Source organism: Antechinus flavipes, chromosome 3, assembly GCF_016432865.1.
Source record: "Antechinus flavipes isolate AdamAnt ecotype Samford, QLD, Australia chromosome 3, AdamAnt_v2, whole genome shotgun sequence".
NCBI lineage: Eukaryota > Metazoa > Chordata > Mammalia > Dasyuromorphia > Dasyuridae > Antechinus > Antechinus flavipes.
Window position 1 is genome coordinate 588,535,601 of NC_067400.1, and position 16,492 is coordinate 588,552,092.

A 16,492-nucleotide genomic window follows, 5' to 3' on the forward strand; every position below is an offset into this window, starting at 1 on the left:
GTTTCTCCCAGCTCTAAGGGAACAAGTAACTGTCCCCACTCTCTCAGGGACATAAAGCCGTGCAGCCCCTTAGTCATATCAGGAAAAGTTAAGGCGAAGAACCTTTAACAATCTCTCCCTGATGATCAGGTATTTCTGCTGCTCTGTAAAGATTCATTGATTTGGAGAGTCTGGCATTATTTTTGTCATAGATGTGGAAACTGAGGCTAAAGAGTAATTGTGATTTGGAGGAGGCTGCTCACCAAGTCAGCAGGACGGGATGTGGCTCAGGCACAGGATTGCTCTGGGTCTGAGCTTCCAAAGAGCTCACCTTTGGGCCTTCCATGCAGGGGTCTGAGGGGCCCTTGCTACCAAAGGAGGGATGGAATTCACAAAAGCTAGGATTTAGAACTGACAAGGGCCAAAGAACCCAGGATGTCAGAGCTGGGAGGGCCCTTAGAACCCGGGAGGTCAGAGCTGGGAGGGCCCTTAGAACCCGGGAGGTCAGAGCTGGGAGGGCCCTTAGAACCTGGGAGGTCAGAGCTGGGAGGGGCCTTAGAACCCGGGAGGTCAGAGCTGGGAGGGTCCTTAGAACACAGGAGATCAGAGCCGGGAGGGCCCTTAGAACCTGGGAGGTCAGAGCTGGGAGGACCCTTAGAATCCGGGAGGTCAGAGCTGGGAGGGCCCTTCGAACCAGGATGTCAGAGCTGAGAGGGCCCTTAGAACCAGGATGTCAGAGCTGAGAGGGCCCTTAGAACCCAGGATGTCAGAGCCGGGAGGGCCCTTAGAACCCGGGAGATCAGAGCTGGGAGGGTCCTTAGAACACAGATAATCTGAGAGACCTTACAAATTATGGTCCTCATAGACCTTCCAGAAGAGGTCAGAAATCAGGGTCAGAGAAGATGTTCCCCATGTCCCATAACCAGTAAGTGTCACAGCCAGAACCAAAACTCGGACCCCAAAGCTGCTTCTTCTGCTCCTCCCTCTCCACAACCCAGAAAACAAAGGACTTTGGATAGCACAGCCACATCCAGAAAGTCTTCACTTTATTATAGTTTCCTAGCTCGTGTTCCCTTGTCCGTGGGGTTTTAGACCTAATCCTTTTTAACTTTGGGTCGCTTGCTGGGTGAGTCTCCATCTCTTCAGGAGGACAGCCTGTTGCAGGGTGGCCAGAACCAGCCTGGCCCAGGGGGTGTGGGGCTGGACAGACAAGCAGGGCTGTGGGAAGCAGGAGCCGAGGTGGAGCTGGCTCACAAAGTCTGGACAAGAAAGGGGGGGGGTGATGGGAGGGGGCGCCTGCTCAAGGCATCATGTTCCACCACTTAGAGGAGAAGGGCTTCCTGCGGACATTGGTCCCACAGTGCACGTCTCCTGAATTGAGATGATACTGGAAAAAGTCATCAATGAAAGTGCACTCCAGGCCCAGAGGCTCCAGCAGGGCTCGGATCTTCTCCTCCAGGCAGCATTGTCCATTGATGACGGGTCCAAAGGGCTTGGGGATCCCAAGGTGCTTCCCCAGCACAAGCATGTTCACCTGGGGCAGGAGGAGAGAAATCAACCATTAATCAGTCTTTTACTAATCATGTAGTAAAGGGAGGGCTGGATTTGGAGCCCAAGGACTTGGATTCCTGGGCTCGTAGCTATAGATTCATAGATTTCGAAGGGAATCCTTAGAGATCCCCTAAAGCCAATCCCCATTTTACGAGGAGGCCTAGAAAGGGGAAGTGATTTCCCATCCTCCCTCAGCCAGGTCTTCTGAAGTCAAACCCAGAACTATTTTTCCTGCCCTTCAGTTCTGAGATTGATTCCCTGGGTTATCTCCTTCTCTGGGGTCTAGTTTTCTATTCTGTAAAATGGGCAAGTATAAAGAGTGAGATCCTACCAGCTGTTTCCCCAACACTTTAACTCCTAGATAATCCTAAATATCAGAGCTGGAAGAAGTCTTAGACTACTCCAACTCTCATTTTACCAGTGTGTCAATTAAGGCCCTTATAAATTGCTAAGTATTGCAGCCAGGATTTGAACCCAGCACTCTTAGATCTGTGTTCCATACCCTTTCTTTCAAATTCTCTAAAGGCCATCCCATAAGTCAGGGGGAATCTTGGGGAAGAGTCCTAGATCTCCTGTACTTTCTCCTGGTCTTTCCCACCCTGAGACCTTCCCCATCAGAGAACATCCCCACACCCCCAAGGACAGACATCCCACCCTCTTGGCCCCTTAGGGGGCTGCTCTTGGTTGCCTCCAGGATCATGGATCCCACACCCTTCAGATGTTGACTTCTTACCATGTCTGGGAACAAAGCCTTAGCTTTCAGTTCATCATTAAACCTCCTCTCGAGATGGAAGAGCTGGGGAATATCGATGATGTCCTGCTCGGTCAGCCCCAGCTCCCGCTTCAGGACCTCCCGGTTCCAGTCAATGCAGCTCTAGCAAAGGGAAAGGTACAGGAATCGGCTCTCTTCCACGTAAAGCCAGCCATATCTCAAGTCCCTTGAAAGGGCTTTCAAATACTAAGCTCATTCAGGTTGTGGTTAATCCAAGAGCCAAAATGATGGAGAACAGACCCATAGTCCTCTGCCAGGTCCACTTTCTAAGGCAGAGGTTCTTGGATGTCCATGAAGTTGGAACTCCCGAAAAGCAATTTTTAAAACTTACTGACCCTACATGTCAGCTGCTGTAATTTAATGTTTTGACAACTGTTTTATTGCTGTTCAGTTGTTTTCAGTCTTATCCAACTCTTTGGACTGTATTTCAATATAACTGGTTCCCTTTGGAATCCCATGGATTTTATTTTGTGAATTTAAAATTTGAATTCTATGAAGGGGTCGCTAGACTTCACTCAGCACTGCCCAAGGGGTGCAGGACACTAAGAAGGGGAAGAATCTAAAGCTTTTCATCATGGAAGGAATTGCCCAAGGAGAGCCCCCACTGTTCATAGACTCTGAGAGTGTAGGATTAGCCCTGGATCAAAAGGAGACATCAACAAAGGGCTTTTGTGCAGTTGATTCTGATTTAAAACAAATAAGCTCATTGGATGTTACTTTCCCTTACCCGAAGAATGATGGGTTTGGACCCAATGGCCTTCAAGGTCCTGCTCCAACTTTATCTGATTATTTACGATCCTGAAGAATGGGCCTAAGATTTTCAAGCTACTGCGTTCTTGAACTTTTATATGACATTAGTGGTCATAAGAGCCAGTCTCTCATTTCGTAAGTGAGAAAACTGAGGCACCCGGAAGGGTTGTGATTTACTCCAAAATGATGGTAAGGAGCAAAACTGGGATTAAAACAAGCTGGTCTTGCTCCAAAAGAAACTGCATCATGGTTAGTTAGCACTTTAAACTATTCTGCTGGATTTATAACTGGAAAGAATCATAGAGATTAGTCTCTGGGCAGTGATTTTCAATCTTTTTGCCTCAGGATCCCTTCATACTCTCAAAAATGATAGAGGACCTCTCCCAAGAGTTTTTGTTTATGAGGGTTATACCAAGGGATGTTTATCATATTAGACATTATTTTTAAAATAATGTCTTTTAAAAGGAGGGGTAGGGAGAAGGGAAGGATAGAATTTGGAACTTTAAACTTTTAAAAAATGTTTAAAAAATTTTTAACATGTAATTGGGAAAAATAAAATAATAAAAATAGTCTTAATATTTTTGTAAAAATAGTCTCCTTGTGGACAGCTTGGAACCACACCTTAAGAACCCTTGTCTTTTAGAGAATTGACAGAGATTCCCAGAAATTATTGACTTGCCCAAAATCACTTGGTCAGTATCTGAGGTGGGATTTCAATTGTGGTCATTCTGACTTAAAGAATATTGGAACAGAAATGGATCTTAGAAATCACCCAATCCAACCTCATTTCACAAGTAAAGAAACTGAGGTTGGAAATGTGACCCATTGGGGTCCCATAAAGAATGGAATACAGAGACAGAATTTGAATTCTGGTTTCAAATTCTATTTTTTTTCTGAGATCTTGTACCACCTTTCCCAGGGTTCCAGTTCCCCATACCTTGGCGTATTGATTGTGCTCTTGTAAGGTTTTGTCCGACAGAATCTCTTTTATGGTCTTATTTTCTATTCCTGTAGTGAAGATAAAAGGAAAAAAAATGAGAAGAGTTTGCAGCAGATAGGCAGGGTTAGGGTTAGGGAGCTTTGTGCTTCAGGCTGGCCAAGAGAGTCTTGGGCTGTAAGTCAGCCCTGTGTCCACACATACTCTAGACAGCTGTTTGTAAAGAGAAAAAATAAAGTCCAGGGTGTCAGTTCCTACTAAGTGCTATGCTTATGGAGAATGCCCAGTAATGGAGAAAAATTTAAATATTATAACTCAATCAAGGGCCTCTCTTGGAAAATCTTTTTTAAAAAATTTATTCTTGGAGCATCTTGAAGGACATTTTCCAATTCATTTATATGTCATGTTATCACTTCCCTGATGTCACGGTCTTCTTCAAGAATAAGAACAAATAATAAAAACAACACGATTCTCCCAGTCCCTGCCCTCGTCCTCAGAGATCACGGCACTTTTTTGCTATTCCTTTGGACTTAGCTTGGATTATTTTATGCCATTGTTAGAATTATAACTAGGGGTTATTACCCTGGGATAAATCAATAAGCATTTATTAAGTACCATATGTGCTAGACTTGTAGATGCTGGGGATATAAAGAGATGAAACAGTTCTTCCCCTCAAGGAACTTAACTCTATTTGCCTCAGTTTCCTCATCTGTAAAATGACCTGGAGGAGGAAATCATTCTGATTTCTGAGCCCTCATTCTGAAGGTTTAAGGAACAGGGAGGGCTTAGGACAGGGCTATGTAAGGGAGTAGCTATGGACGGTCTTGCCAAGTGGCTATGTGGGCCTGATGTCCAGGAATATCCTGGTAAATTTAACAATCAGCTCTCCAAAATAAAAATAATGAAGATGATGATGATGTACAGAACACACTTAAAGCTTAATTTGTTTTATGAACATTTTCTCCATAACTTTTTTTTAAGTCCAGACAATCTACAAAACAATCAATTAAATGCTGATTTATAGAGTTTGCTGATTTCTGGAGTGTTCAGCTCATGCTGAAATTTAACAATAGGCTCACCAGACTCAATATGAGTTAGTTCCTGCATGCCCTTGAAATGCCCCTTTCCAGTGACCTTCACAATGGCCCCATGCTAGTTATAACTCTGAATATCATTATCTGTTGCTTGTGTCTTAATCCCCTAGTACTAGTACTCTGAGCTCCATGAGGGCAGACATCACTTGTTACCTGAGCTTTGTGTCTTCTTACTACAGTTCAGTGGATATATATTAAGGGCTTAATAAATGGTTTTGAGGGGAAGGGACAGGTAGGTGGTTCGACAGATAGTGCTTTGGGCCTGGAATCAGGAAAACTTGAGTTGAAATACAGCTTCAAACATTTACTAGCTGTGTGACTCTGGACAAGTCACTTCACCCTGCTTGCCTCAGTTTCCCCATCTGTAAAACTAACTGGAAAAAGATATGGCAAGCCACTTTATTATTTTTGCCAAGAAAATGCCAAATGGGATCATGAAGACTCAACTGAACAACGATAGATGTATTTTAAATTGACTCGAATAATGGAATAGTCAGAAGACCTGAATTCTTTCCCTACCTCTTCCATTTTCTGTCTATGGGATCTGGAGCAAGGTATTTCCCTATCTCTACATCAGTGTCTTCAAAAAGTATAATAAGGAGATTAAGCTGGCTCTTCCCAGTTGTGACAGTTTGTGTTGTTAGGTCTTTCAGGGGTTAGTCCTAACCTGCCGTGTTTAAGGCCTCTCTGACATTGTGATTCCAGTAATGGGTCTTATTTAACTCTCAGGTCTGTCATTTTTCCCTAGACTAAATGTCTCAAGTGAAGGCCCATGTGACACCTAACACGTGATACAGAACGGTTCCTGAGTCACAGAGCGGTAAGTGAAGGCTTATGGGAAAGGAGTTGCAGGATGAGATGAGAAATAGCAGCACTTAGAAACCTGGGAACCAAAGCCCATCAAACATCTTAACATCTCCATGTCCTTCCTTCTGTTTCTCTTCAAATAGCTTGTAGCAGACACTGGGGCTGGCCAGGAGAAGCCGGAATCCCTGGAAAAAAGATTTTTATGGTCAGGAGATGTTTTTTCACAGTAGATGCTCCTTAACTCCAGGCTAATTTAGTTATTCTAGTGACCCTCTAGTGATTAACAATCCAGTGGTTCTCAAACTTTTGTTCTCAGTAACTTCATGTTGTTAAAAAAAACTATCGAGGATCTGTTCAAAGAGTTTTTGTTCACATGGGTTATATTTATAGCTATTTACTATATTAGAAATAAAAAATGATTTTGAATGTGTAGACCCTCTGAAAGGGTTTCAGAGACCCCAACAATTCGTTGGACTACACTTTGAAGCCCGCTGGCACTAACCGCTACGCCATTTTATAGATAAGAAGACTGAGTCCCTGAAGGGTTCAATTCCTTACTCAAAGTCATACAGTAAGTGGGAGAGTATAGTCTAGCCCTCATTCTACTAAATCAGCTTGCTTCTCATACGGGAATAAAATTCTACTATGGCTCAAGGAAACTGGGGCAGAGCCTTGGGGGAAAGTAGAGGCCAGGAATTAAGTGAGGAATGGGAGAATTTAGGAAATCAGATTAAAAACTCACTTTTCTCTAGAGTTTTCAGGTTGACAAATCATATTCCTTGAATCTGTCAAAATATTTTGGAGATACCCTGTTTTCCAGAGCCAAGGCTTAAGCAGACTGTGCCCTAAGCAACGATCCTTTGAGCTCCGGATAATCTCACCCTCAAAGTGTATTGGTAAAGTGTATTGCTTGGCTAGAACCAGATGCTCACTGAGGGAACTCCCTCTATTTCTTAGGGATCTGAGAGTCACATCTGTTTTTGTTTTTTGTTTTGTTTTATTTATTTATTTTGCTTTTTTCCTGAGGCAATTGGGGTTAAGTGACTTGCCCAGGGTCACACAGTCAGGAAGTGTTAAGTGTCTGAGACCAGATTTGAACTCAGGTCCTCCTGACTTCAGCTCTTTCCACTGTTCCACATCTCTTGACATGCTCACAATCTCTGTTTCTTATAATTGCTAAGTGAACCGGACTGGCTCCCGCCATGCTCTCTCTGGTTCTGTACCCCACTGGGAGACATGGACTTGGAGACTGCTCTCACGGGACCGGGAACGGGGCCTGCGTTGTCCCTGCGCGAGCCTGCTGTGGGAAATCCTAAGAAGGATTATGCCATGGTCCAGCTCCCTTGTGTTTTTTCATATACATAAGCCCTGGCTTTGCCAGCGAGTCGAGCCCTCCTCCACCAGAGGACTTCCTCTTGCAAGCATTTTTCTCACTTTGAAATTAATTGTTTGTCCTTTATTCTCTAAAAGGACCGTGACATCAGGGAGATGAGTCCATGATGTGGGAGTGAATTGGATTTAAGTGGGGGAGAGCTGGGCAAGGCCCCTGCCTCGCTTTCTCCTCCAGAGCCATGGGGTCCTTTGGCCAGATTTAGAGCAGGCCACTGGAGACGCTCCTGGATGTTTACTTGTGTTTGCTCACTGACCCTGTCTCCAGCCCACTCTGTTTGGCTCCAGGCACCCACAGGTTAGAGGGGGTTTCTGATCCGGCTGACAAACCACTGGGGGTGGGGCAGAGAGGGATAGTATGAGTGTCATTGCATCTATTTTACAGATCAGGGAATTGGGCCCAGTGTCAAAATGTCACTGGTCACACAGCTAGCTAGAGTCAGAGGGTTTGGGCTCACATCTCCTAACGCCAAAGCCAGAAAATTCTGTGGCTTCAGGCAAGCCCCCTTCTCCCCTACACCTCCCCCGGTCCCCATACCCACTTCCCCTTTCTCCTCCCGAACCCATCCCGGGCTGTACCTTCCCATCTTGGGCTGGAACAAAGCTGAGGAACTCATCCACGTGCCCAACACGCAACCAATCAGAGAAAAGTCTGACAGGTGCCTGGACCTTCTGGGCAAACAGGAAGTCCTGGAGCACCTTCAGCATCTCGTGGCTTTGGTCGCTGAAAAGCACAGAAGGCAGTGAGTGGTTAAGAGAAAATGTAGGTAAGTCAGGAGCGGGTGCCATTTTGGAAAAGGGAAAAGCTAAGGATCCACTGGTCCTTAGACACAGGACCTCAGAGTTCTCTGCCTGACCTGGGAAAAGGAAACAAGCAGCCAGCTTCTTCTTGACCACCTGCAGTGACAGGGGACTCCCTGTCAAGTTCAGAGTGAATTGGAGCTGAAAAGAGTCCTGGAATACAGGATATCGGAGCTGGGAATGATTTTTAAAACAGAAAATATCAAGACTAGGAGGGCCTTAGACCCAAGAATGACAGAGGCCCTTAGAATGTGGGATGTCACAGCTGGGAGGGCCCTTAGAACCCAAGAGATCAGAGCTGGGAGGGCCCTTAGAACCCGGGATGTCAGAACCAGGAGAGCCCTTAGAACCCAGGATGTCAGAGTTAGGATAAAATATCAGAACTAAAAGGATACCAAATGTTAAGACTGAAAAGGAATGTGTTTCTGTGTCTGTAGGGGAGGAGAAGGTAAGAGGAATGGGGCTTAAGCTTTTTACCCCACTAATTGCACTCTAGCCACAGCCCTTTCCCCAACCCTTTGCCCTCACCTGGGGTAGCTGCTGTTGCCAATGAGGATCCTGCCCAGAGGGTACTCTTTTCCTCCAACTGTCACAGGTGGGCTGACCTCCAAGTTCCCAAAGGAGTCCAGGCTACTGACCAGATTTTTATCTGCTATTTTCGTCACATAACCAAAATCTGGACCCTGAAAGTTGGAAGGTGGGAGAGAGTGAAGCTACATTGAATTCATTTATTTCACCATTAAGTCACGTTGTTGACTCATACTGAGCATCCAGTGCACTAAGAGCACCGGATCATTTTCATATAAAGCACTGTTTAAGCTGCATCGATATCATCCTCCCTTCTCATTCAGCAAGGAGACCCTTGTAGCTAGCTGTTCATCCTAGCAATCACTACATCCCATACTCTTACACTCATATTCTCAGGGGATTCCTACAGTATTTTGGAAAAGATCCAGAGATTTCAGTGAGAAAGGGAAACTTCCAGAGGAGGAAGTTCCCTTGACCAGCCCAGGTCAGCACCTTCTCCAAAACTTATGGTCTTCAACTAGACTATCTATAGAATGGCCTAGAGCAGCGAAAGCTTAAATGACCTTCCCAGCATCCTGCAGCCAGTATAGGTCAAAAATAGGACTCAAATCCAGGTCTTCCTTTTGTTTTTCCAGGAAGGAAGTTCTCTGATCCACTTTCTCCGCTCTAGAGTTGCCTTCTTCTCCGGCCCTTTCTCTGACGTCTCCCCGTCTAAAATTTTCATGCTAAAAATTCCATTTCCTATACCACTTTGTGGCAGCGCCGACTTGCCTATGACAGGGCTGCGAGCCAGTAAGGTACACCTAAGTGAGCTGTCCCCCTTTGCCTGTAAAATGCTTGATCCTCTTCTACACCAGGAAGGACACTTGTTGTACCAGGTGATGGAAGAGTGATGGAGAGACTGAAGAGAGCCAGGAACCCCAGGAAGAGGCTCCCCTTCACGAGGATCACTGGTCCCCTTTTTCCTTCCATGAGACTTGTAGGTCCCTGCCCCCAAGCCAGGAACTCTATACCCTGACCCCTCTGGAGATCTAATTATAGCCTTGTTCTTCTGATATCTAGCATGGGTTCTGGTATGTCCCACCCTTACCCTTTCCTTCCTGGGGGTCAAAAGTTATATATATTTTTTGTGTGTGCTAAAACGCCCCAGCAATCTTTTTGGGAAGGCTTCTTGTCTTTAGCATTTTTAGCTGGCTGGTTTCTTTCCTGGAAACCCCTCCATCCTCCGGCTTTCTCCTCCTAAATAGCTGGGGTAGATCAAGACATTCCTCCAGAAAGTCGGCTGCCAAAGTGTGGCTGAAGGATTTGTCTTTTCAGAATTTACCCCAAGCGTTTTTCATATATACATATGATATATATGATAAGGAAATGGCATAAGAAGAATATATCATATAAGACATGACAAAGATGATCTATTATTTGTAATATATGATATGTATTCTATACTATTATATGACAGAAGCTATCATACAATATGTAATATAGGATTGATTGGTTGGCTCTGCATGTCCTCCAGGAGCATCCTTCTCCAATGCAGAGGTGCTCCTGGCCAGAACACTGGCCACAAAATATATTTTTTCCCACCTTGGCAATAGGAACGATTCTTTTTTCTGCATCTCTCCCAGATTCATGGGAGTAATGTCACCTTTTTTGCATTGTGTAAAGGGCTGAAACTATTGAATTGATGCACTGAGGTCAGGCTGCTGAGCACTTAGGGCTAATTACTGATTGGACAGTACTCTATGGGCATTGGCTTGGAAAATGGTCCTTCCCACTATCCTGTGCTGGCTCAATGATCGGTGTATAGAGGATTGTAGGAGGGATTAGGGGGTGGAGTAAGCCGAGTGAGAGTCACACTTGGTGGTAGACGAGGGAGAAGGTGGTTGCAGAGATTCTGCTTCTTTTATGTTCAATCCTGCGTCTAAGGACCAAGAATAAAGACTGAGGACTTTTGCTTAACCTGACTCGGGCTGATTCTGGGCCAGCGCGGTCGTTACAGCCTTGTCAGTGTGTTCGTATATTATACTTTTTGAAACTCACCACAACCTCAGAAGGTAAGGGGAATTAATGTTCCCATTTTACAGATGAAGGAAATGGAGCTCAGTGAGGTTAACTGAGCTCAATAACCAGCAGGTGTTGGGAGGCAAGTTTTGAACTCAGTTTTTTCAGATGCTAAAGCTAGTATTCTGGTTGCTATATAATGCTGACCTTTTAGATAGTACAAGTTTTGTTGTCCCCTTTCACAAAAGAAGAAACAGATTTAGATGGAATGATTTTCCAGTACAGATAGTAAACAATGGAGGTAAGATTTGGAAGCTAATAATCATACCTTTCTAAATAGCACAACTTTTCGCATAACCATTTTACAGATGAGGAAACTGAGGCACAGAATTATTCAGTGATTTGCCCAGTATCAAACAGCTAGTAGATGACAGTTTCAGAGGTGGGATACAAGGCTAGGTCTCTTGACTCCAAATTCATCTGTGTTATTATTATTATTATCATCATGATTATTCCATCATCCATTGTTCCTTAACCATTTGATAAAGACTATAAGTTTGTTCCTCTCTATATCACCCCAGATAGTCAAATAGGAATAGACCCTCTGCTCAGAACCTAATTATCTAATCAGTAGGTAGTCAGAAAGACTCATGCTCCTGAGTTCAAATCTTCCCTCTGATACTTCTTAACTGTGTGACCCTGGATAAATCATGTCACTCTGTTTGCCTCAGTTTCCTTATCTGTAAAATGAGCTGGAGAAGGAAATGGCAAACCGCTCCTGTATCTTTGGCAAGAAATGATCCGAAATGGGGTCATGAAGACTTGGGAACACAAATGAAAAATGACCATACAGTAACAAAACATACCAGAACGCTTTTGATAGGAAAATTTTTCAGTCCTCTGTTACGGGGTGAGTCAAAGACCACAGGAAATAATTTGTGAGGAGCCTGGGTGTAACCAATCTCCATTTCATCCTATTAGGAGCAAAAGGGTAATTGATATAAATTCAAGAGCATCCCTTTGGTAGAAACAATAACATCGTATACCCTCCTACCCTCTTCCTCCAGCCCCCTTCCCGCAGAGAGGACATCTGTCCTCAGATTTCCTTGGATGTGGGAGTCACACTAAGCACCCCCACTTTCTTACTGATCCCCATTTAGCTTTATACCTAAGAGAAATCAGGCCATAGGTACAGATACAGTCTGGACTGACTATAGAACAGCTAATGTCACCTGCATCCATCTGTCACCATCATTTTCTTCTTCAGGACAGATGGTCAGCTTGCATTTGGCCTTCTTGGCCAGAGCCGTCACAGATTCCACAAAGTTCTTGTTATTAGAAATCCTGGGAAGACAAAGGAAGAACTGCTGTTCGAAGGGGCTTGGGGAACTGGGCACGTTCAAGGGCCTCTGAGTGAGAAATGCCATCTTTAAAGCAAATTTACTCCACAGCAAAGTGGGGAAAGATGACAGCTGGTGTCCTTGGGCTTCCTCTAGACTCCCAACTTAAGATGTGCCTTAGAGTAGCTCAAATCAGCCAGTCCTGGTCTGTCTTCAGGAGGAGGAGGAAGGGGGCAGAAGTCTGGTCCAACCTGGGCATATGGAACCTTAGAATCTAGAAAACTCGGTCTGAGAGGGAGCTCAGAAGATCTGCTGTCAGAGCTGGGAGGGATCTTAGAACAAAGGGATTTTAAAATATAGAACATCAGAACCACGGGTATCTGAGAATATAGCTTTCCAGAACCTTAGAACACGGAAGGTCAGAGCAAGAAATGGTCTTAGAATATAGAAAGTCAGAGTTGATAGAGCTCTTAGGATACTAAAGAAACAATTAACCTGAAAGCACAGAATGTCAGGACTGAAAGAGATGTTGGTACATAGACTATCAGAACAAGAAATTATCTTAAAATATAAACTGTTAAGGGCTTCAAGACAGAATCTCAAAGCTGGAGGGGATCTAAGATGTCAGAGTCTGAAATAGCAGGAAGAAAAATTTTTTAGAATATAAAATATTATGGTTAAAAAGGACCTTAGAGTCCATTACAGATAAGGAATCTTAAATTGTTAATAAATATTTGCAATTTAAATCATTGCGATTTCAATTATTTCAAATTATGACCACAAGGGCCAAAATCTAGATTTAGAATCAAAGAAAAAGTTTGAACTCCAGGCCTGTCAAATGATTTTCTATTCTGACCCTCATATTCTATAAAATGAGATGGTTTGATTGGATGACCTCTAATGTTCCTCATAGCTCTAAATCTGTTTCTATGGTCCTTTCCAGCTCTGGTATTCTAGGTTTTAAAGTCTCTACTCTAACATTCTATGTTCTAGCTTCTTTTCCAGTTCTGACAATCTAGTCTAACCCTTCCCAGTTTTTATATCCTTTGCTTTAAGATTCTTCCCAATCCCTACATTCTATGCTCTAGGGTCCCTCTCAGTCCTTATGTTCTGTGTTCTAGAGTCCCTTTCATCTCCTATATTCTATGCTCTAGGGTCCCTTTCATCTCCTACATTCTGTGTTCTAGGGTCCCTCCCAGTCCTTACGTTCTGTATTTTAGGGTCCCTTTCATCTTTTATATTCTATGTTCCAGGGTTCCCCTTATCCCCTGTGTTCTATGCCCTAGGTCCCTCTTACCTCTTACATTCTCTGTTCTAGGTCCCTCCCAGCCCTAATTTTCTCTATTCTAATAGTCTTTGTTCAAAGGTCCCTACTAAGGTTTCAACTTGTATCTTCCTCATCCTCCATCCCATCTCCTTTTCTCCTTCCCTCTCTTCTTCCCTCCCTTCCTCCTCCCCCATGGCACAAGACTAGAGCTGTGGGCATTGATCTGTCTCTCTTTGGGTCACCAGTTACTGAAGGGGCAAGCTATAATTAGGACAGTCTCCTATGTGGGACCCTGGTGAAGGGCAGAGATAATGGGAGAAGCTCGGAGCAGTGGGGCAGCGATCACAACACCTCTCCCAGGCTGGGCTCCCTTCTCTGACCTCTGGGTGGGGAAGCATCTCTCTCACCTGCTGACATAGACCTCCTGGGGGGCCTGAGTGTTTGGTGTCATGATCCAGGGGGCCACACGGAACACCACGGTGTCCTCGAAAAGCGGAACCTCAGGGACAGGCTGGGAGAGGAATAAAAAAAAATCACATAGTAAGTACTCTGCCAGCACTCGCCAGCTTAGCTGAGGATCACTCAGAGTCTTCCTCCATCTGATGAAGGAGCCAGGAAAGCCAATCACGTCAGCCACATCTGTAATCTCCAGTTTCATTCATTCATTCAACATGCTTTCATTTAATTTTCACTCATATAGAGCACTAAGGGAGGCACAAAGCTGAGATGTATCTTGATCCCTGCTCACAGTCTTAGAGAGATGAGACATAAACACAGATATCCGTAAAGCATGTAAATTTTCATTGCCTGAAAATTGAGTTAGAGATATAGAAAACCAGTTCCAGCTACACAAAAACTGACCACGTATCAGGGCATAAAAAACCATAAAATCAAATGCAGAAAGGCAGAAATAGTAAATGCATCTTTTCCGGACCATGATAGAATTAAAATTGCATGTAATAAAGAGCCAGAGAAAAATAGATCAAAAATCAATTGGAAACTAAATAATCTAATCCTAAAGAATGAGCCGGTGAAATAAATTGCCAGGGAGGTTGTTACAGACAGGGTGATCAGAGAGGGCTTCTTGGGGAAAGCATCAGTGGAGTTGGGGCTTTAAATGATGGAGAGAAATTCAACAGGTGAAGGGAGTAGTTATATTTTGTCATAGGATCAGTTTGAGTAAAGAAAAACAGATCCTTCTATCCCTACCTATCCTTCTATCCCTCAATTAATTTTTGATCCATCCATAGATGTATCCAAGAGAATACAGGATATATTGAGGGGCCAGATGTGTAGAATATATAAGTGAGGCAGCTAGGTGGCAAAGTGGATAGAGCACTAGGCTCAGAGTCAGGTAGACCTGAGTTCAAATATAGCCTCACACTCAGCTAGTCAGTTTGCCTCAGTTTCCTTATCTGTAAAAATAAACTGGAGAAGGAAATGGAAAACTACTCCAGAATCTTTGCCAAGAAAACCCAAAATGAAGGGCAACGGGGTGGTACAGTAGCTAGAACACTGGCCCTGAAGTCAGGAGAACCTGAGTTCAAATCTGGCCTCAGAAGCTTAACACTTCCTAGCTGTGTGACTCTGGGTAACTTAACCCCAATTGTCTCAGCAAAAAAAAAGAAAAAAAAGAAAAAGAAAACCCAAAATGGGTCATGAGTCTGACCCAGCTGAAACAGCTACACAAGAATTATATATGTTAGTATATGTAAATTAGTATATATAAGTAAGAATGCAAAGATCAGGTAACATCAAATCTCGATGCAAGACAAAAGAATCTGAATCTATTCAGTTGGCAAAAGGGACCTATTGAAGGTTTTTTGTTTTGTTTTGTTTAGCAGGGCAGCATTATCAACAGATTGGTTCACACAAAAAAAATTATTCTAGCATAAGTAGAAAGCATAAAGAGACAATAAAGCCAAGTAATCTTGTTAGGTACCTAAGTTGGGTTTCTCCCCCTCTGTGTCCCACTGCCCCAGAGTGTTGATGTTCCCAGCCTATTGATCTGACATTCACCCCAGAGCTCCTTTCTAGATCATACCAGATTAGAAATGTCCATCAAAGAGATGGTGAAGGAAATGAGCCCCGAGAAGTCCGCATCAGGGAAGGCAAGTCCTTCCACATAAAAGATGCTCTCTTGGTGGCTATCGAGCACTGTTAGGGTGTGAGATGGCTTCTTTGGCCCCAGTATCATCTTGTATTTGGATGGCATTTTCTTCCCTAGGAGAGAGAAAGGGCTGGATAAAAGGTCTCTTACAACAAGAAGGCAAAACATCTGAGCTGTGAGGGCAGGTAGTCAGTGGCTGACATCAATATTCTTAATGTGTCTACTAGCTCCTCTTCTATTCCGAGTTACCTGTAGGTGTAGCTTATAAGGACAGAGATAGTGTAGATTTCTGGGCTGGGAGGGGTCTTAAATCGACTTTTATTCAGGAATGTTCTTTTTTAAAATTATTTTATATTATTTTATTTTATAATAACTTTATATTGACAGAATCCATGCCAGGGTAATTTTTTTACAATATTATCCCTTGCACTCGCTTCTGTTCCCATTTTTCCCCTCCACCCTGTCCCCCAGATGGCAAGCAGTCCTATATATGTTAGATATGTTGCAGTATATCCTAGATACAATATATGTTTGCAGAACCAAACAGTTCTCTTGTTGCACAGGGAGAATTGGATTCAGAAGGTAAAAATAACCCCAGAAGAAAAACAAAGATGCAGATAGTTCACATTCGTTTCCCAGTGTTCTTTCTTTGGGTGTAGCTGCTTCTGTCCATCATTTATCAACTGAAACTGAGTTAAATCTTCTCTTTGTCGAAGAAATCCACTTCCATCAGAATACATCCTCATAATTCAGGAATGTTCTGGCAAATATTTAACAACTGAATCTCAGGGGAAACAATGTACTCCTGACACACTTTTAATTTTAATCTGCATGCATCTGATCCCTTTCCTACTTTTAATTTTCAGTAATTTTTCATTCCTACATACATGCATTCCTCCCTAAGAAACAGAAACTGTATCAACTATCACCATGGTGGGGTTTATTTACAAGGCAGAAGCCACTTAAATTATGTGCAGACGTGCAAAGCACTGATCTTTCTTACTGGCAGGTTTTTTCTTAATGGCAGGTCTTGTGTCCCAAGTTTTAGGGCCCTGGTTTGGTGATAACAATAGTAAAGGATTAAACAAAATGCTCTATCTATCTATCTACTAATCTATCTATACATCTAGCCTTCTATCCCTCAATTCATCTATCATCCATCCATC

The 16,492-nt window shown here is 43.6% G+C and overlaps 1 protein-coding gene and 1 long non-coding RNA gene across 3 annotated transcripts in view; one reads left to right on the top strand and one right to left on the bottom strand.

Moving 5' to 3' along the window:
- LOC127555806 (uncharacterized) overlaps positions 1-16,492 on the top strand; it is a 583,775-nt gene that overhangs the window by 411,771 nt on the left and 155,512 nt on the right. The window lies entirely within an intron of this gene.
- Positions 1,009-16,492, bottom strand: part of LOC127555801 (protein-arginine deiminase type-4-like) — a 46,304-nt gene continuing 30,820 nt past the window's right edge. Inside the window, exons 7-16 of one of the 2 annotated variants that reach the window (XM_051988410.1) lie at positions 15,261-15,439; positions 13,624-13,727; positions 11,842-11,953; positions 11,476-11,583; positions 8,609-8,763; positions 7,859-8,003; positions 5,985-6,075; positions 3,990-4,060; positions 2,264-2,404; positions 1,009-1,513 (exon numbers count right to left, since the gene is read on the bottom strand). In XM_051988410.1, coding sequence (XP_051844370.1) covers positions 1,280-1,513; positions 2,264-2,404; positions 3,990-4,060; positions 5,985-6,075; positions 7,859-8,003; positions 8,609-8,763; positions 11,476-11,583; positions 11,842-11,953; positions 13,624-13,727; positions 15,261-15,439 — 1,340 coding nt within the window. In that variant the 3' untranslated portion in view covers positions 1,009-1,279. Of the gene's footprint in view, positions 1,514-2,263; positions 2,405-3,989; positions 4,061-5,966; positions 6,076-7,858; positions 8,004-8,608; positions 8,764-11,475; positions 11,584-11,841; positions 11,954-13,623; positions 13,728-15,260; positions 15,440-16,492 lie in introns of both variants that reach the window. The other variant, XM_051988409.1, reaches the window with a different exon arrangement.